General features: G+C 43.4%; 1 protein-coding gene across 1 annotated transcript; it reads right to left on the bottom strand.

The window, feature by feature from the left end:
- Positions 1-1,898: 1,898 nt before the first annotated feature.
- Positions 1,899-15,309, bottom strand: LOC102445730 (nephrocan-like). Its single transcript, XM_006123058.4, has 3 exons — positions 14,862-15,309; positions 9,663-10,564; positions 1,899-3,289 (listed from the first exon to the last, which is right to left on the bottom strand). Exons 1-3 carry the CDS (start codon positions 15,048-15,050, stop codon positions 2,842-2,844), a joined length of 1,539 nt encoding a protein of 512 aa, XP_006123120.3. The 5' UTR covers positions 15,051-15,309; the 3' UTR covers positions 1,899-2,841.
- Between the last annotated feature and the right edge of the window lie 6,556 nt (positions 15,310-21,865).

Genomic DNA, 21,865 nt, shown 5'->3' with positions numbered 1-21,865 from the left:
CTGGAGCTGGGCAAGCTCCACTGCCCTGGAATTTCAAACGGATCAGGGCAAGCCCCCAGTCCAACTCCCTGGCTGGAGTGCTGGGAGAGGGGACAGCGTAGGTGGGGGTGCACTTTTATTGGGAGAGGTACTGGCCCTGATGGCTCTTGCCTTACCTTCCTTTCCTTGCCTGCCCACCCTAAAATCGGGCCCCACCAAAGTATCCCAGTCTGCATATGCCACTGCTATTTCTCATCCAGAATCAAAAACTTAGACTAATTGTTCTGATCCAAAGGCAAATGGTGCCATTGAATTCAGTACTCTGGTATTATACCACACTTTGTATGAATAATGTCTGTCAAAAGAAATCCCTACTGGATTCCTGCAACTTGTGCTTACAAAAATCTGTAGACTGCCTGTAACATATCTTGTGTCTCTCAAAGGAGAGAGCAAGTGCCACTGAGAAAATCCTTTGTTGTCAGACTGATACATTCTAATAGTAGGATGGGCTGGATGCCCTGAGATAACTACGCGGTCACTAAGATTCTTTTATCAACTTGTTTTATCATTATAAACAATGATTGAGAATTAATAAAATAAAATTATTTTCTTATTCAGAAAAAAGTAGTTTTGGACTTTTTAAATTAATACACAATCCAATATAAGCAGATAAGTCACCTAGTAACCACTAAGATTGTTTGCCTAAACATATTGCTGCCATAAACATCTCTTTACCAACAATATTTATTAGTCTGTCTTGTTAAAAAGAGTTGAACCACTCCTCCAAATTCCTCATGTCACTGTATTTAGTTATGTAATCTATAAAACTCTAATTAAGAATGCTATTGATACTTTCGTAGATGACATAACCAAATAACTGAACTCTGACACCTGAAAAAACAGACTTTATGAACGTGAGTGATTATTCAGTAACTGAATGGCAGCAGCAAACAGTGGATAATTGAGACTCTTTTGGAAAGTAATTTGCTGCTATCACTGCTCAGTTATCAACTGAGATTTATGAACTGACAGGAAACCCTTCTCCCCCATTGTTGCTTGTAATTCACTAGTTTGTAGTGTCTTTATTTCTGTTCTGTTTGATTTTCAAGTACTTTGGAAACTATTCAGTAAGATCTGCATTTCTTAAACCCTTGTGCTCGGAGTGGAGCATAGGAGAATATATCAGAACTGGTGTTTATATCATAAAGTCCCTTTGTCTCAATTCTGGGACATTCCAACCCATGGAAAGCCTCTCACCTTAATAAAATTAAAGTTGCAAATTATAATTTTTTCTTGATCCAGGATAATCCCCACATTAATTCGGATGTTTGTATTTTCTGTTCCCCCAAATAGTATATATTATATTCACAGTGTCAGAGATTACAGCCTCTTCACCTTCATGTTAAATTTAGCTGTTGGAAGCCAAACTATATGTGTAAATTGGTCAACTATATATACCATTGGACCTACTAAAAATGTAACAAGTGTAAGATAAAGTGCATAGAGAGCATTTCATCTTTTAAAAAAATCTATAAACTTGTAACTTGCATCACTTCTGAATTTAACCTTATGCTATTTAACCTGGTACTTGCAATCTTCCTCAGCTCTTGCCTAGTACTCAATTTAAATAATTTGTTGTGTTATTTTTATTTCATAAAATAACATACTGGATCTGTTACACTAAGTGAGGGGGTATTTTCCTTTGCACCTTTTATTGCTGTGTATCTCTACTGAGATTTTCAGTGGTTACACGTTTACCCAATTGACCATTTTTAACATCCCTATTTTAAAGGGATATAGTCAAGTCACATTTAATCCCAAACTTTTGGTTCATGTACACAAAATTAGAGCCAGTAAATAAAAGTGACTGAACAGAACAATGTACATGTTCCATTCAACTGTTCTCTCTGTTGTATTTGCTATAAAAATAGACAAGTGGATTACACCTGAATATAAGCCTCAACTAATTCTTCTTTAAACCAAGTGGTATGGGTCAATTAAAGAGGGCAAGTCATTCTTGAAAATTTAATTTTTCAAAGGCAATTTTTATTTGAACATTGCTGAACAGCTGCATCTACCAGTCTGAGTACATACAGAAAATCTTCCAACTTCAGGCTTCTTGTTCTGGAAATTACAGCAATGCCCCTGTAAATGGGTTGAATCTCAAATTAACAGCATCATGTGAGTAGGGTAGGATTTTTGTTACAAGACTTCTGTGGAACTATTTGCACACTTGACTGAGCCCTATGCAGAATTAGCAAATCTGCAAACTCTGTTAACTGTCACTATTTTGTTTGACTGTGCCACACTTTTCTAGCTGCTAGTATTGGTATTCATTTCCTACAAACATCTAATATGAATCACACAGCAAAGCAGTTTTTTTTAAAAGCAGCATCTTGCAATTTTCAGAACACCTTACATCCCCACCTGCTCCAAACCACTAAGGGTGCATCTATACAGCACCTAAAACTTGAAATAAGAGACGCAATTTGCACTATACAAATTATGTAGCTTATTTCAAGTTTATTTTTAAATAGTTTATTTCATCATTAGGCACTAGCTACACAGTGCCAAATATCAAAATAAAGTGCTATTTCAGGCCATCTCTTACTCCTCGTAGAATGAGGTTTACAGGGATGGCGAAATAGCATGTCTGCTCTATTTCGAAATAGCGGATGCGTTCAAAAGACTATTTCAGGATACCTCTGGTATCCTGAAATAACTTAGCTGTGTAGACATACCCTAAGTCTTGTAATACGAAATAAAAAATGAAATGTCAATGGTAGCCTAGCAGGTTCTTCGTTTGCAAAGATCATTGCTTAATTAAGAAAAACAACTCTAAAGTTCATCGTAATTACATGATTAATCTATTTCATAATCATAATAATCATCATCCATCTTTAAACCTTCATTGGAAAGGTCATCAACCTTCATTTTCTTTTTGACCTCTTTGCTTTGTTCAGCTGAAGATAGGTTATCTTCACAACCCTGCAGAATCTTTTTGGAAGACATCCAGCTTTCTCCTTGCCTTTCTGCTGGTGCTGCACATTGTCCTCCTTTGACATCAGTCCCTTTGGCCATCAGCACTCTTCTGGTTCTCAGAAGGTCACAAGTGCAATTCCAAGGGTTTCCATCCAAATACAGATACCTGAGACGTGGCAAATATTCTAGGACTTTGCGATCCAAGGCAGATATCTTGTTGTTCCGTAGATTTAAAACCTGGAGCTGTTTCAGGTCCTTTAGCTCTCGTTCTCCAACATCCTGTATGTCATTTCCTTTTAGATCCAACCTGGCTAGAGTATCTGGAAGTCTGAACAAAAACAAAACAAGGTATATATATTTTTCTTACTGATTCTGCTAGTGTTGATTATGCAGGGAGGGAAACTAAAAGTTACATATAGATGGCCTTTGAAAAAGCAATCACCCTTTGTTATCCACCATTTAAATATTTGACCAGTAACAGAAGAGTTGTGGTCCTGAAACATTCTTATGTAAAATTTGGGCTTTATTTGTCTGAGATTTACTTAGGCGTGATTTGTTAAGATAAGTGGCAGGTCTACCATCTTTTTGCATTTGAATTTTTTTCCCAAACTAATACAGTTTGGATGTATACTAAATGCATAAAATTGAAATAAAGAACAATTTTAGTCCTACTTAGAAAAATATTTTATTCAAACTGGGCTTTAAATAAACTTAGAAGCAGATACATGGTGTCCCATGTCATAGACATACACAAAGCCAATTTATAGTAGTGCCAAACATAAAAAAGTCTAGAGATGCCTGAAGGCTTGCTCCCTTTGTTATTCTTTGGATTATTTCATTTGAAAATTTGTGCAATATAATACATTGATTAGAAAATTGGGGTGGGAGAAAAGGGAGTTAGCATCGATTCAGAGCTTGAGCACATCAAGTAGGAAGCACATGAAAAGAAATTGTGTATGTATATGACGATATATTTTATTTGAAAAAACAACTACAAGAAAAAATATAAATGGTCCTTGCCTGATTTGTTAAAAACACATGAGTAACTGAATGAAATCTGATGGAGTCAAGATAGGTGAGGTAATATATTTTATTGGACCAACTTCTTTTGATGGAAGGGAAACATCCTTGGGGAAACATCCTAATCACTAGATTATGGAGTGATTCTCACTCTTTGGCCCAATTAATATTGAATTAAAGTGTAACATCAATCTTCAATATGAAAGATAGGGTACGTCTACACTAGCCCCATAGATCGATCTAGGGAGGCTAATGAAGGTGACCAGAATTGCAAATCAAGCCCAGGATTTAAATATCCTGTGCGTGATTTGCATGTTCCCAGCTGGTTGCCATTTTAGAAATTGACTAGCCCGAAGTAACTGCCCACGTCTACACGCGGCAGTGAAACGGGATTCCGATTTAAAGCCCCTAATTCGAATTAGCTAGTAAACCTCATTGCAGGAGGAATACCAGCTAATTCGAGTTAGGGCTTTAAATCAGAATCCCGTTTCACTGCCGCGTATAGACGCGGGCATTTACTTCGGGCTAGTCAATTACTAAAATGGCAACCGGCCGGGAACATGCAAATCAAGCTCAGGATATTTAAATCCCAGGTTTGATTTGCAATTCCGGTCACCCTCATTAGCCTCCTTAGATCGATCTAGGGGGCTAGTGTAGACGTACCCATAGAGGGAGACCCATCTCAGACTATCCATCTCATGTTTGAGGGGTTAGGGCACTCATCTGAGAAATGACTGATCTGCGTTCAGATGCTTTCTCCTCATCAGGCAGCTGTGATCCTTGAGCCTTGTCTCTCTCACATCCCAGGTAAATTCCCTTCCACTGGACTAAAGACAGATGTTTGCTTTCCTGTTGCTCTGTTAAACTATTTTGTGTGACGTTCGCCTCTGAGCACACCTACTGGGTCAGCCCTGCAAGTGAGTTAAATAGAGGATCAGCTATATTCCACTGGTACGTGGATCTCAATGTGGCTTAGGTGACAGATTACCATCCAATGCTGAAATTGAGACAACAATACACAGACCCTACAGAAATACTCTTTTACTATAAAATCTTAGATGCTGAGTGAGTTCAGGTGCCTGTGACACTTAAGCAAGGGGCACTTAGGTGGCACTTAAGCAGGATCTTATTATGGCTTGCAGTGGCCCCTAAATATGGGAGTTATGCATCTGAGTACTTTTGTCGGTCTGGGCCTTAAACAAGTGCTGAAATCTATTAAGCATATACTAAAGTGTTGAACTGGGGTTGTCATCAGCTCTCTACATATTCAGACTTCCAGTATGGCATTTTCTGTCATCATCATTGTAATAACCATCAAAATCTTATTTTCATTTTTGTACATATACTCAGGTACTAAGTGATAGGTGCACAAAATAAAGCATATAGAATATAAGTCTACTCATCCTCCCTATCGGTGTTTTTAAAGTGTTCCCCTGGAATTTATGTTCACTGCACAGTTAAAAATAAAAATCTCCAATATATCTTTTTAAAATTACGTTGTCTGTGGATTACTACTATCTTGCAGGTGGGCTGTGGGATCAGGGCTCCCATCCCTGCAGCAGGGAGTACAAACTGATGCTCTAGCTCCAGACACACCTAAGTTTTCTCTTTGTGCACCTGCACAAAGAATTTTAATCCCACCCACCTCCTCAGCAGAACCACACAGCAGCACTCACCTTTGTGACATGTTTGCAAAAAAAGCAAACATCATTCTGGGATGCATGAAGAGGAGTGTTGTGAGTAGGACAGGAGAAGTAATTTTTCCACTCTACTCTGCACTGATTAGGCCTCTGTTGAAGTATTGTGTCCAGTTCTGGGCACCACTTTTCAAGAAAGATGTGGAGAAACTGGAGGAGGTCCAGAGAAGAGCAACAAAACGATTAAAGGTCTAGAATGTGACTTATGAGGGAAGACTGAAAGAACTGGGTTTGTTTAGTTTAGAAAAGAGAAGACTGAGAGGGCACATGATAGCCGTTTTCAAGTATCGAAAAAGGTGTTACAAGGAGGAGGGAGAAAAATTGTTCTCCTTGGTCTCTGAGGATAGAGACCTGCTGCTGGTGGGCTTGGTAGGAAAGTGGGGGGCCAGGCAAGGGTACCATTTTGAGAGGCAAGTTGGGGCAGCAGCTGTTAACTTCAGAACATGGCTAGCTTTTCATCCCGTTCCCCAGACACTAAGGGTATGTCTACACTAGCTCGTTAGTTCGAGCTAGGTAAGCAAATGAGGGCAACCGGGGTTGCAAATGAAGCCCGGGATTTAAATATCCTGGGCTTCATTTGCATATTCCCAGGCGCCGCCATTTTTAAATCCCCTTTAGTCCAAACTCCGTGCCCGTGGCTACACGCGGCATGGAATAGGTAGTTCAAATTAGGATCTCTAATTCGAACTACCGGTATACCTGGCTGGTGAAGGGAACTCACCAACCAGAAGTAAGAGGCATGCACGGATTGCAAGCACTTTCCCTCACTCCCTTAGCGTCCAGAGGACGGGATGAAAAGCTGGCCACATCCCGGAGTGCAGGGCTGCTGCCCCCCTCCAACCTCCCAAAATGGCACCCTTGGGGCCAGGGCTGTTGGGCACCCCCCATGCAGCCCTGGCTCCAGCTTCAGCCCTTCCCTGGGGCTGGAGCTGGGGGGCTAGAGTAGGCTGCATGGCAGCTGCTGGATCCAGAGCCAGAGCTGCTGTGTGGCTGCTCCTGGGGCTGAAGACACAGTGTATTTTCCCCATTGGGCCTCACTATGGCCTGAGCCCCAAGAGCAACCACACCACGACCCTGGCTCCAGACCCAGCTCATGGGGCAGCTATCTGCCACGCATCTCTGTCCTGGGAGCAGCTGGGTAGCCCTGGGAAAAGGGCTGGAGCTGGGGTCAGGTCTGCATGGTGGCTGCCCAGCTGCTCCTGGGGTGGGCCACATGGCAGGCAGCTGCCAGAGCTGGAGCTGGGCTGTGGTGTGGCTGTTCTTGGAGCCAGGGTGGGGGGTGGAGCTGGTTGTGGCTGCTCCTGGGGTTGAGGCTCCCTGCATCCCTGTTCCCCTCTCTTTCCCCATCACTGCCCTCTGGCTCTCAGAGCCATCTGCCCTCTTCAGCCCCCTGCTGGCTCCTCTCCCCCTCCAGGTCCCCACATGTTGCTGCTCCAGCACCCTCCTTTCTGCAAACCTTGGGCACTGGCAGCAGCTCCACTCTGGCCCAGGTGGGGACTTGCAGCCAGCCCCGTGGGGAGCAGCCTAGGACAGCCCTTTCCCTGCACCTAGGTTGCCCTGGGGGGAAGGGAAAACAGGTCTCGCTTTCTCCCTAAGCGGTGGAGGGGTTTGCTGCCTGGGAAACAGAGCTTGGGGGCCCAGCAACGGGTGGAGGGCAGGCTGAGGTCTCTGCGCTGGAAGAGTCTCTCGGGAAGCAGTGTCACTAGTGGATGCCACCATGGCACACATCTAAACAAGTGCACGTGACCTCAGTATTGGTGCACAAGACAAAACTCACTCTGCTCATGGATGGAAAATCTTAGAGGGAACACTGACACACACCCGCCCCCCCCCCCCCCCCCCCCCCGGAGGCTGGAGTGCCAGCGCTAGCTTCCTGCTGCATAGGGGGAGCCCCAAGCCTTGCGGGCCTCGTTTAGATGTGTGCCATCTTCAGGGGGAAGGAAGTGGCTCCATGCGCTGCTGCTGCTTCCCCTCCTCCTGGCTGGGGGAAAGGCATCACAGGAAACTGCTCAACTGGAGGCTTTCCCCACTGCTCCCATTAGACAGAATCCTTGAACAAGCGGTCTTCCACATTATAGGTGAGTAACCACTGGGCTAACGGCTGCAAGGGAGGCTTCCTCCACCACCCTGACCCTTTTGGTTACAGCAGTGGTGTTGTAACCAGGGGCGGGGGTCCAGGAAGGAGTGCAAAGGGTTTGGGTTGTGACCTGGAGAAAGAGGGGATTCTGACCTGGGGGAAGATATTGGGGTGCAGAAACTGGCCAATGGGAGCTGCCTGGGCTGTTTGTGGATGAAAGCAAGTCATGAAGATGGCCCTTCCCCCATGGCATACATCACACAGAAATGCACATGCTGGCCCCAAGAGCTTTGGGTGATGTGTGAGGCTGTGGCAGGCAGGGAGCCTGCACAAGGGTCCTACTGGGCTGCAGGGCACTGGCAGCCCAGAATAGCGTGGCAGGCTGGATCCAAATGTTTGGCAGGCTGGATACAGCCCATGGGCTATATTTTGCCTGTCCCTGCACTAACCTGAGAGGTGAACATTTCTTGTTCAACTTCCTTCACCTCATCAGGCAGAGAGGGGATTACAAACAGCATCTCCCATGTGCAGGGTAAGAACTCTGACTACTGAGCTAACGGTTATGAGGGATTCACAGATCCCTGCCTAAATATCTCCCTAGTCCGGCACTCTCAGGACCTGACCAGTCCCAAATGAGGAATTTTGCTGGACCAGGGGAGGTCAATTCCCATACCTATGCTGCTGACCTCCAGGCTCTCCTGGGGTATGTCTACACTACCCCGCTAGTTCGAACTAGTGGGGTAATGTAGGCATACCGCACTTGCAAATGAAGCCCGGGATTTGAATTTCCCGGGCTTCATTTGCATAAACTGGGCGCCGCCATTTTTAAATCCCTGCTCGTTCGAACCCCGTGCCGCGCGACTACACGCGGCACGAACTAGGTAGTTCGGACTAGGCTTCCTAGTCCGAACTACCGTTACTCCTCATTCCACAAGGAAGCCTAGTCCGAACTACCTAGTTCGTGCCGCGTGTAGTCGCGCGGCACGGGGTTCGAACGAGCAGGGATTTAAAAATGGCGGCGCCCAGTTTACGCAAATGAAGCCTGGGAAATTCAAATCCCGGGCTTCATTTGCAAGTGCGGTATGCCTACATTACCCTCCTAGTTCGAACTAGGAGGGTAGTGTAGACATACCCGTGGAGAGCAGTCAGCCTTCCCAGCAGGCTCTTCTCCTGGCTGCCAGCCCCTGCTCCTAAGTTCCCTTCCCAGATGCCAATCCTGCTGCTAGACCCAGCTGGGTCTCTGCAGCTAGGCTGCCAAATGGGCCCTGCTGCCAGCCCAGCTCTGCTCTTGGCCCAGCTATGCTCCTGGCCGCCCAGCCCACCTCTGCTTCAGCTACTGGTCCCTCTGCTCCTGGACTCCCAGCCAGCCCCTGCTGGCTGCCACCAGGATTCTCTGATTCAGTAACATGTTGCCAAACCAGAGAGGTTCAACTGTACCTACATTTGTCCCAAAAAACTACTAACTTCAGTTTATCAAGTTTACTGCAGATCTTTTCGTTATCAGGAGACAGAGCTTCCTCCCCATCCCACATACATCTGTGGAGCAGGAAGAGGAAGAGATTAAGTGAACATATAGATGTCCAAAGATCAATGAGAAATGCCATGGACTTCAGGACAGTAGAGGAAAGTCTTAGAGGGGGTGAACAATGAGAGCTAACACCAACTCGGTCAGCATTAACTCTCACAGATAAGTCCCAATAGCTTAGCAGGGGCATGATGCCATAAAAAGCAGCTCCTTCCTCCCCACTCCATAGTGATAGAAACCAAACTTCAGAAGTGAGGGGAGAGAAGCAGGGGAGCTGCTGCTCCCACACCTTCTACAACTACCAACCCATTTCTGCCAAGTAAGGCAGCATGTGGAGAGAAGATGACAACCTTCAATCCCAGCAGTCTTCCAATTCACTTGCCTTAATGGAATAGAAATAAGCAGGTTTTGTTCCAGTGCCAGGTTAGACAGCTGTGCACACCCATGAAGTGCTCCAGCCTCAAACATGCTGACTGTGTTGTTGTCAAGAAACAAATGCTTGAGGTCTCGTAGATCCTGGAAGCCCTGGGCTGTCACTCTCCGAATGAAGTTATTGCTACAGTCAAGTTTCTGTAGTCTGGCTGGTAGTCTGAGTGGCATGGTTTGGAGGTGGTTCCTGGACAGCTCCAGGGTGGTTAAGTTAGGAAGAAGTTGAGCGCCATCAACTGATGAGAGCTGATTTTCTGAGAGGAAAAGCTCAGACAGGTTTTCCAGATGTTTCATGTCTCGGAATCGTATCACTTTGAGTTGGTTTCGCTCTAGTTTTAATGAAAGCAGGGACTTAGGCAGGTTAAGAGGGACCTTAGTCAGAAGGTTGCCAGTTAATCTGAGAAACTGTAAATATTGGAGTGATGCAAAGAAGCTGCCTGAGAAAGAATGTAATTTGTTATTTTCCATACTCAGATACTTCAGTCTGGGAAGTTTAAGTGGCCCAGACACAGATTCTATATTATTGCCATCCAAAGTCAGACTCTGTAAACTGCAAAGGGGGGAAAGTGTGCTGAAAGAGACTGCCAAAATCAAGTTGTTTTGAATATCAAGCACTCTTAATTTCTTTAAACCTTCAAAGTCTGATTCATGCAGAACACTAATTGAATTGCCACCAAGTTTTAATATTTCAAGGCTTGATGGGAGGAAAGTGGGTACACGCCTTAGTTTATTCTTCCAGAGTTCTAGGCTCTTCAAGGTGCTCAGAGCTTTGAACGTATTATCTTCTACCAATTCTGTTCCACTGCAAGACAAGATAAGCTCTTCCAGGCAAGATATTTTGCTGAAGTCAGTGATCTTAGAAGAAAAAAGAAAACAGAGCAAATTAATGTGATAATATACTATCCAGTTTATGGAACCTCCTTACTAGCTTTTACTTTTGTATATGATCTGACTATTGCTAATGTTTATTCCTACAATATGATTAATGATAAACTGCACAGAAAACAACACACAATGAATACAGATATTACTGCAGACATGTGCATTTCAACTGCTGCTTGTCTGCAGGTCTGGAATGCTATTTTATTATTTCGGTCCAATTTGTGGCTGGTTCAAGAGCAGTAGGTAGAGATGTCCAACTAATGCGACATAAGCACACCACTTCTCCAAGGATTCACTAGTTAGAGATACTCTTAGCTCCTACTCAGAAAAACATGCTCCACACCACATCTCTCTGGCCCTGTTAAATCCTGCCTTGGTCAATAGGAATTGTTTGCAGAGGATGTACTGGGTAGTATCTATGCTCTCTGTTCTTTGAACCTGACAGGACAGGCTACAGTCATACATTCATTGTGCATCTTAAAGTAAAGCTGTTGTCAGAAAAACAATTATAACCACACACCATTTTACTCATATCTAATTCCTATGTGTCCTTGGATCATATCCATTTACCTCCAAAATCCAAATTTTACTTTTATTAACACCACAGAGTTACTGAAAGGTGAGCCAGATTTTATATTGCCTGAATTCTACATTCTCATCAAAATTGTCAGCTAACTTCCAACTGCTTAGGAATGAGCTCCCAAATGACTCTCCTACAAAGTCATTCCTTGACTACAAATTTCATATAGAGTCATTGAAAGAGTATAAGCATGGAAATGTTCCCATCAGCTTCCTGTTAGTTCAATTACCACCATAAAATAGCTTGTTCCCTTAATCAAAAGGTGTACCATTGAAATAAATAGCATCTCTCAGATGATTAAGGGTTTATAGAGGCCCTTCATACTAGGGTGACCATCCTTCCTGTTTTTTCTGGAATAGTCCTGTATTTAAGGGCTGTTCCTGGCATCCTACTTTAAAAAAAAAAAAAACAGGCACATTATAGGGTTGCCAGATGGTTTAAACAAAAATACCAGACACACTTGACATTACATCACAGTGTACATTACTTCTTATTTAGAAAATACCTGACATTTATATATTCTCAATTTGTTTCCTGAACAGAAAGCTCAAATACTGGGCTGTCCAGTTCAAAACCAGACACCTGGCAACCCTAGCACATCATCCTTATTTCTCCTGCAACAGGGGACAGAGAAGAACTGTCCGTACTCAGAGCTTCAGCAGCTGAAGCCCCAGCACTGGCGGTTCCTCTTCCCACCCCACCCTGAATGCTGCGGGGCTGAACTTCATCCCTTCAGTTGAGCAGAGTGGGCGGGAAGCCACCAGCACTTGGAGCTTCAGCTGCTGAAGCCCCAGTGCCGGCAGCTCCTCCTCCCAACCACTCTAGGGCTGGACCCCTGAGCACTCCCGAGTGTTGGCAGCTCCTTCCCCCCTCTCCCCTGTGGGGTTGCAGCCCTGAGCACCAACAGCTCCCTTAGCCCTCCTCTGCAGGTCTGAAGCCCTGAGTGCCCCACCACCACTGCAGGGCTGAAGCCCCAAGCACTGCCTCCCCACAGAGCTGAAGCCCCAAGCAACAGCAGTCCCCGACCTTGGTGTCCTGTATTTGGCATGGGGAAATATGGTCACCCTACTTCATTACTGACGTCAAAATAAATCTGAACTTTCACAAACTTGACATATCTTGTCCATTCCTCTGGTCCAAGTGCACTTTTTCCAGCTTTTGCTAAGTTGATTCCTATAGATTTCTAAGCTTAATTTCATCTTAGTAGGTGAGAGAGTTAAGTAAATAAGTACATTTTGCTTTTTTTCAGTGCACAGACATTCATTCTCTGATGAAAGATATTATGGTTCTTAACATGGATTATAATTGTCTTTTGCATCCATTTGGTGTGCTTTGGTAATATCATTATCTGTAGTTCTGTTTCTGACACTTATACATTGCTCCTTTCTTGCAGTCACCAAACAGATGAAAGTTAATAAATCTAGACATATTTGAAATAGTACCAGCTCCCTCTTCGGTACATGGTGCTTCTTATTGCTTAACTAAGCAGTCTTTAATTTGAAGAGACATCATCAACAAGTTTGAGATCCAAAAATTTAGCTCTTGTGAAAACAATATTTTACAAAACTTCATATGAATAAAAACATTTTCATTATTACTTTTATGTTGTGGAAAGAAATTCTTCTAACACAATCCCTGGCAGTATGGGCTGAGAGTAACATCATGCAAGTAGATGTAAACCATAAATTAATCTAGTTAGAAATGGAGTATGAATTAAAATGAAAGCAGCCAGTCTAGAATCACTGTTCATGCTGAGCAAAATGCAGAAGGTGAAAAAACAGAATAATAATAAAAATGTATATTCAATTTTTTTTAAATTCCTTCCATTTCAATAAAGTGAGAAAGACAAGGAATCAAAAATAATTTAGCTTTCCTTTAAAGCTGCTATAGAAAAAAAGCATTTAGTTTAAATACAAAATTTGGACCAATACCCTGTAAAAATTTACATGTGGCCCAAATGGAATTACTCTAATATGTAACTTTATATATGGAAATTTATTGGCATATGTGCTTAGAAAATCAGGGCCTCCGTTTTATTTTAAACAAAGTTTGCCACAAGGAAAGGAAAATGAAAGAGATATGCAAGGCTCAGAATAATCCTAATTAAACAGCCCAAATAATATATTTATTCTATTAAGCTGTAATTTATACCATATTCATTGCAATCCTAATAATAAAAGTAAGGTATTCTGATTGTTCAGCACAGGAAATTTATAAAATGACAAAATGCATGATCAAATGGTTTCAGGCATAATTTGTTGGCATTTTTTCATTACACTGCAGCATAGCTGCTTGTCTTACGTGTTTCACAGCAAACATTTAAATGTCTTATAAAGAATACCTGTTTTTTTCCTCAAAAGGCATAGCCCAAGTCTGCATTAGCTTGACAGAAATGGGCAATTAAACTGATAAAGAATGATCAATTTTTCTTACTTGTCTTGAAATGTAAATACAATTTTTCTTTCACATGTATGTTGTTATATTTCTTAATAAAGAGCAAACAGACATGTTTGCAGAGGGAACTAATTAACTGGGCTATATCACTACATCAAAAGTATACTAGTGAGCTTTGACTCTTCTAGATATTGGATCTATGACCAAGGAATTTGGAGGACTAATAATGGCTGGGAAACAGCAAATGTGAACTGTGTGGTCTAGTAAAACTGCAATATTACTCTCAATATAGAGATTATTTTCAGTCTGAACAACAGGAATCCCAAGACATTATTAGCACAATTTATTGAATCTTAAAAATAAAAGTAAAATAGGAACCTCAATAAAAATGTATCTCTTTTAAACAGTTTCTCAGGAAGTTATTCATACACAACTGGCACATATAGCATGTATAAAGTGGATGGTTTTATTTCCCTACTGTCTATCCATGTAAGTTAGATTTATTATAACAATATTTTTGCTGCGGAACTAAAGAAAAGATACTTCCTTGTGGCACATTCTGAAGTATCATTTGGTATTGATGGTTGTACAGTTTATGAGCAGCACAATAATAGATAGTAACTTCATTTATAGATTGCTTTTGTTTAGTAAAATCATTTAGGGCACAATTTATTGACATTAAATGCAAAAGTCCCCACTGATTTCAGAAATGCAGGATCAGGCCCTGAGTAGTCAAACCTTCACCATGCAGTTTTTAATAGTAGATGTACTACTCACAGGAAAGTATTGTTACATTCATCACAGAAAATTATCTTATTTATGTAAGACTCTTTATTTATCTGAAGAAGGAATTGATTACATTTAAGAACATATCTTCTAAGTGAAGATAGACGGTAGCTCTAGAAGTTAATGAGAGTTTGACTCTTTAAAAACTGATTAGGATTTGGCTCTCTTATTGATTAATAAAATGTATATATGTAAGATCAGTATGATTTTAATAACTAGATTAGTAATTGCATAACCAAATCAGCCAAGCAGTAAAAATAGGTCAGATACCATGGTTATGGAAACAGAATAAATAAATGATGTTAATAATAATAATAACAACAATAATTAATTAGTAGTCATAAAGAATAGGAGAATCAAATTCAGACCTGGCATAATTGTACCCAACCATTAGCAGCTGGAATAAACCTCTCACTGAGTTTGACTTTGAAGTCACCACCATATAGAAACATCATAGGTCATTTGATTTAAAGTGAAAATGGGAGTTATATAAACTGGTATTTATCCTACCTGAAGGTGTTTGATTTTGCTGTGGCTGATGTAAAGTCGCCTTGTGGTTGCAGGAATCTCTCTAGGTACTTGTAGGACCCTGTAGCATTGCACTGACTGCATGGAGTCGCAGTTGCATCTTCTGGGGCAGGGGGTACTTAGACTATTATAAAGAGGAAACAAAATGATTAAAACATAATACAAATGCATCTTCCGAAACAGGAACTCTGAAACCAACCCTGTTGGTAGCAACACAGCATGAATTTAGGAATCAAAAGTCCTTTTATACCAGGAAATCTGATAAAAGGATATTATGACTGTGTGCTTTGCCTTTGGGAGAAGGCAGCAAAAACAATACCCTCATTTGCTAGGGTTAAAGTGTTAGCAAGCATTACAAAGAGTAAGAAGCTTAAACAATGATAAGGGACATTTATATTTGTAGGCCTGTGATATTAGTGTTATTTATTGCCTGATGTCTAATCTGCAAACATCCATATTATCTGCAGTTTCCTAGTTTTGTTAAATGTGACACTGTGGAATTAGTGGAAAAAGAGATAAAGTGCTGTTTTATGGGGGGCTATAAAACCTCTGTATCTTCTGTGACCCTGTATTTAAAACATTAAAAAAATCACTCTACCCAGAACAGCTTCTTTTCCTTCCCTTCACATTATTTAAATGAAAACAAGCAGCTATTTTTTAAATAGCGAATTAACTTTCTGAACTTTTGGATGCAATTCAGAGACACAGGGTGGTACAAGTTCTTATAAAGTTTGATGACAATAGTATTTGAAAGGTTACCTTCTGGTTTGCATTAACTATAATGTGGAGAAAGTTGTCACAGAATTCAAAGTTTGGATACTTATTCTTTTTGGAATTGAAAATTTGTGAAGCACTTGAGAAAACTTTTACTACATTTTTCAGTGGTGTAGGCCCAAGAAAGCATTAGTAATTTAAAGTCCTGTTGTCTCATCCCAGGTGGATAGAAACTAAAGAGGAAAATCATGTTCCCTAAAGAACAAGCTGTGGAGGTCAATTCACTACCTTCTGGCTCTGGGATCCACAAAGTAAGGAAGTCCTATGACTTCCTGTCAGAGCTATGTTTTGAGCAGTATTACATTTCTGCTTTGAGCTCTGCAGGACTAGTGCAAATGATGGGGAACAATTTGTAAGTCTTTCCCCCTATGCTGAGAGCTAAGATCCATCCTTGGCCCACTCCCCCTCCAAACAGATCTCTGGAACTTTACAGTGTCCCTCATGTTACCTGTGGCAATTGAGGGGTGTGTTGCCTTGAAGACAGCTGAGCCATCTTTCCACAGAGAAGAGAAAAATCCATGTCTGGGATTCCCCTCTGCATGTAGATTTTGAGTGGGCATGATCAGGCCAACTTTTGCTCAAAATTAGGGTTTTTTAAGCATCCTCAGAAAGACACCAGGCATGAGAATTCCAGACCCACAGTGAAAGCTTTTGGAAATTATAAGCAAATGAAACAGACTGGAAACACTCAGCCTTAACTGAGATGAAAGAAAAAGAAAGCAATTCTTGCCTTTTATGCTCTGAGATATCTGTTACTTTAGCTCCTTAGTACAGGTGTGTTCTACAATGTTAAGAGTTCACTACACTCTATTTCTCTTTTAATTTTGGACAGAAGGCAGAGAAAGCAGTAAGTCTTTCAAAATGTTAACCTTTTAAATTAATTAATTTAATGTTGACAAGTCTCATAAAGATGTTGGTGTGTATATGTCTCTACGTGGTAATGTTTGTTCTGTATCATTTCAGCCTGTGCCATTAGTCTGTTAGTCCTTTGGGGGGTTAGTCCTTAGTGAGCACAATACATACCTGCATCAATATAAAAGTAAGAAAACAAATTACAGACTTATAGAATTATAGGCTTATATAACATTATCCAATCTCTAGTTATGATATCATTGTCCTATGAACAACTGAATTTTATGGCTACATCCTATTTACTTTCATGTTTAGAGCTTCCAGGAGTGATGACAGAAATGTCATGTGTAGACTAGTTCAAGGGAACAATAAGGTAACTGAGTATATTCTCCTGTGAACATGTATGTATAAGTCCATACACAGGGAGGAAAAATACCTTCTTCAATACATGTATGTTATTCAGGAATCCTCTTAAAGCCCAGGGAAGGTAATTCAGCAATTCCAAACTTAAAAGGAAATATTTCTTTCTGCCATACATAGTCTGTGGGATTCACTGCCACTAGGACCACCACCAAAACAGATGCCATAGCTGGAGTTTTAAAAATATATTGATATTTTGACCACTAACAATGTCTGGAATTAAGGGTGCATCTACACAGCACCTTTACCTCAAACTAAGCTATGCAGTTTGCACTACGCAAATTGCATAGTTTATTTCAAAGTAATTTTGAAATACAGGCAGTCCCCGGGTTACGTACAAGATAGGGACTGTAGGTTTGTTCTTAAGTTGAATCTGTATGTAAGTCGGAACTGGCGTCCAGATTCAGCCGCTGCTGAAACTGATCAGTTTCAACAGCGGCTGAATCTGGATGCCAGGTCTGACTTACATACAGATTCAACTTAAGAACCCCAGGCATCCCCAAATCAGCTGCTGCTGAAACTGATCAGCTGCTTTGCTCTGCTTTGCTCCCCATCCCCCTGGTCTACAGACCAGAAGGACGGGGAGCAAAGCGGCTGAACACGCGGGCAGCAGACAGCTCAGACGCGTGTCTGGGCTGTCTGCTGCCCGCGTGTTCCGCCGCTTTGCTCTGCTTTGCTCCCCGTCCTTCTGGTCTGCAGACCAGGGGGACGGGGAGCAAAGCAGAGCAAAGCGACGGAACACGCGGGCAGCGGACAGCCCAGACACGTCTGGGCTGTCCGCTGCCCTCGTGCTCCGCCGCTTTGCTTCCTCTCCCTGGTCTGCTGGAGACCAGGGAGAGGGCCCCATTCGTAACTGCGGATCCGACATAAGTCGGATCCGCGTAACTCGCGGACTGCCTGTAAAGTGCTGTTCTGAAACATGCAGTTATTTGGATGGAGGTCAGTTAGACCCAGTTCCTATAAGGGCATACAGGAGCATTTCAAACTAGTTTGTCTTCAGTCAAATAGAGTTGTAAAACAGTTTGACTAACATTTAACTGGGTAATTAGGATTTTACATCCCTAGTTATTAATGCAATTTACAGCAGGAAAGCTTTTGGCTCACAGTGGAATTTCCACTACATAATAAATCTGACAATGAGGAATCTAATATTTTCATCCTGGATCAGTAAAACAGAACTGTAATCTTAATCAGACTTACCAGGGAGAGAGTATTCTCCCCTTTAAAAAGAGGTCTATTATTAATAAACAGATCTAACTGGGCATCTTAGATGTGCTCAGGTTTATTTATGGATGAAGATTCACAGTAAATACAATGCTTTTTTAAAATCAAATATCTCACATATCTCATTCTGAAAAAAACAGCAAGATTTGGAGAAATTCTAAAAACAAGATGTAGCACAAATGCAAAAACTAATCAATTTTTCTTGAAGAGATCTTTCTTTGGCTAGGGTGCACCAGAAGTCAGGGAAGGTTTTTTAAACATTCTGTTGTCCAGTTGTTCACAAAAAGGACAACAGTGGGAAACCTCACCATTAAATCAGCGAGAGAAGAAAAGGTATTGATTTTTGAACCACTAAGATAATTGATCCTCATTGGATTTATGATATTTATACTTCAGAGACTCTATATCTGTGGTATCCAACATGCTAGCCACTAGCCACATTTGGCTATTTGGCCGGTTGAGTGTGGCTAGTTCACTGTGGCTTCAGAACTGATTAGACACAAAACATTTATATCAGGGGTGACCAACCTGAGGCTTTTGAGCCGAAGAAAAAAATTGCTGCTCCTGATGAAACCAGGACGGAACCTGGAACTGCTCAGGTCACCTGTGCTCACGGCCAGGCCACTGTGAGCCACATGCATGCTCACAGCCCGTGCCGTTCCACTCATGGCCCCCAACGCACTATGTCATATCCTGCACAAGCGGGCTGAGTTCGCTACTGAGAACCAGGCATAGAGTTGTGGGGGAGGAGAGATGCCTGGCTTGGGGGGGGGGCGTGCACATGGTAACAGAGAATTAGGTTAGAGCGGGGGGAAGGGGATTGGTTGGGGGGGTGTGCCTGGCTCTGGGGAAGGGGAGGGAGACTGGGTTAGAGCAGGCTGCTCTTCCTCTCCCCTAAACAGCTGGCTTGCTTCCTGAAATGCCGGGTCTGTCGCACCACCAGGAACTTTTACCCCTGCTGCCTGCCTGTGCAGGGGGGTGGGAGTAGGAATCCTGGGACTGCATGCCAGCTCCAACTTCTCAGGAAGCACGCAGCTGTCATGGGGAGCAGAGGAAGAGCATGCACTTCCTGAGAAGTTGGAGTTGGCAAGCAGTACCAGGATTCCTACTCCCACCCCCCTGGGAAGTCCCTGGCAGAGCAACAGACCAGGCATTTCAGGAAGTGCACCAGCAGTTTAGGGGAGGGGAAGAGCAGCCTGTGCTCTTCCTCAGACCTGGGATCCCCAGGTACTGGCTCCAGCTGTCTCTGTCCTCTCCCCCAGGCCAGATCCCCCCTCCCCAGCACCCTGCCTCAGCACCCTGTCTGCTGCCTCCACCAGCACAGTTGGGGCCACATTAGTGAGGCTTCGGGGGTTTTGGAGGGGATTTTTTTTGCATCTCGCTTGTGTGGCCCGACTGACTTTTCTGTGGGTCAGTGACCCCTGACTCAAAACAGGTACCCCACCCCTCTCATAAATAAAGACAACGCTGAAACATTTTGTGTTTGACATAATATTTTATTTAAAAATGAAGCCTGGCCAACAAGCCCCCAATTGGGGCCAAGCCCCCATCTGGCTGCAGCATCATAACACTCCTGCACCCCCCAAACCGCAAACCTGAGTCTATCATACACTGGAACCTCCTGTCCTGAGCCTCTCACATCCCCAAACTCCTGCACCCCCACAGCCGCAGTCTTCTGCCACAACACTCTTGAACCATCCACACACTGCAAATCTGGGTCCTGAGCCCATCATACTCCCAGCCTTCCTGTCCTGAGCCCCTCATGCACCCCAGCCCAAACTCCTGCACCCTCACAGCCACAAGCTTGCGGCTTGCTCAGCACCCCAACCTTCCACCTGATCCCAACACTCTCCAGCCTGGAGCCCCCTCCCTGAGCCAGCATCTTCTTCTCTACTTCCTCCTGCACCCAAATTCCCTCCCAGAGCTTGCACCTCTCACCCCTTCCCAGTGCTTTTTTTGTGAGCCACAATAGCAGTGGAGACAGTGTGAAGAGGCAGGGCAAAGTTGTTGAGCCAACAAACAAACAAACAAACAAACAAAAGGCAGGGCTGTGAAGACTGGAGGAAAAGCTGTTAACAAACAAACAAACAAACAAAGCAGCTGTGGGACAGTGTCCGCATGGCGGGGTTTTTTTTTCTTTCTCTCAACAACTTTGCCCTGGCTCTTCATGCTGCCTCCACTACTATTGTGGCTCTTTGTCTGGAATGGGTTGGCCATCCCTGCTCTATATCTTAAATCTCAGTTCTGAAAATAGTTGCAATACATACCTTTACTTCTGGCCACCAACAGATGGTAGCACATGAATATCAAAGTCTGGGACTGGATCTTCAGTCCTTCCACAAACAAAATTATCCCTTTTGAATCAGAACCTAATCATGGAGTATGCACTCTGTAGAATATCTCCTTCCTGAAATCAAGTTTTTGTTTGAATATGGATTGCAGAATTAGGTGTTTGAACTGGCTGGTTCTTGGCAATTGGTAATTACCAGACAGTAATGATATTGTAACAATACTAAGCATTTGCTCTTCTTCAGCACATTTATCCAAGGTTCTCAAGGTACTACAAACATTAATTCCTCCTGTGAGGTAACCAGATTTTACAGATGTGGAAACTGATACACAAAACAGACATAACTGCCAAGTCTTGTGCATTTCAATGTGTGACATTTTATGCAACTTACAGATGTAGTATAGCTCATTAATTAAATTATACATATAATACGCATATGACCATGACTGTGGCTTCTCAAGTCAATGAACTCTTCCCCAAACAGTGGTAGGAACAGAACATGGAGCTGCACAAAATTTGTCAGCTGTGACAGATGAGTGCATGCTGAAGGGCTTCAGGGAAGGTGGGAAGTGCTGTGTGGGGAGAAAGCCAGGTTTGTGTAGAAGATGGAGGTGTCTGGAGACTGTGGCAGATTGGTGATAGTGGGGTCAATATGAGAGGTATATAAGGGAAGCTAGATTTGTCAAGGTTTCAGGTGTGGCTGGATAGTTTAGGGGGGATTGTAGGCTAGGGCCAGCTAGTTTTCTGGAGCTGGGGTTACTTGGTGGAGAAGTGATCTGCAGAAAGCTGGAGAAGGTCAGGAGGAAAAGACAGGGCCAGTTGGAGTTGCCAGGGTGGGAAGACCAGAGGGGACTGACTGGATTCAAATACCAAAGGAAAGAAGGGAGGGCTGGGATCCCTTGTGCCCCCTGCTGCTCTTTTCCTGCATAGGAAGGCCCTGCAGCAAGCTCCGCTACCAACATCCCACAAGCATGAGGCTGAGCTGCAGGCACACAGCAGCCTGACCACTGCAGGGCCAGATGGTGCAGGTCAGAGATGCGGCTCCTGGGAGCACCTCCCGGCCTCTGACCAACACCAACAGCTCTGGGCTGGTGTAGAGTGAGAAGCAGCTGAGCTTCCAGGGTCCGACCCGTGCTGTATTCCCTGCTTTGTCCCTTCTATGCTTCTTTTCCCTGTATGGCCTCCCTTCCCCCAATGTCTATGTCCCAGAGTTCCGGTTGTACCCGTCACTCAATGTCCGAGCGGGACTCTCCTCCTGGGTTCCGGTCTCTCTGCTCTGCTCTGGACGGGGCTGGGCACTCTGGGTTGGGGTCCTCTCGGCTCACCCACATCCCTCCGGTCGCCTGCTGGGGAAAACACAACCAGCTTCCACTCCGCTCCTTCTGGCTCTCCCGCTCTCCCTCTCCTCCAGGTCCCAAGCCCCATC

The sequence above is a fragment of the Pelodiscus sinensis genome, chromosome 3 (assembly GCF_052426305.1).
Source record: "Pelodiscus sinensis isolate ZL-2025 chromosome 3, ASM5242630v1, whole genome shotgun sequence".
NCBI lineage: Eukaryota > Metazoa > Chordata > Testudines > Trionychidae > Pelodiscus > Pelodiscus sinensis.
Note: the sequence above shows the minus strand (reverse complement) of the source record. Positions and strands in the feature narration are given on the sequence as shown.

Coding starts and splice junctions, on each gene's coding strand:
- LOC102445730 (XM_006123058.4), bottom strand. CDS start 15,050: ATGCATTTGTATTATGTTTTAATCATTTTGTTTCCTCTTTATAATAGT. Junction 10,565..14,861: donor GCAAAATCAAACACCTTCAG/GTAGGATAAATA, acceptor TTTTCTTCTAAG/ATCACTGACTTCAGCAAAAT. Junction 3,290..9,662: donor CTTATTTCTATTCCATTAAG/GCAAGTGAATTG, acceptor GTTTTTGTTCAG/ACTTCCAGATACTCTAGCCA.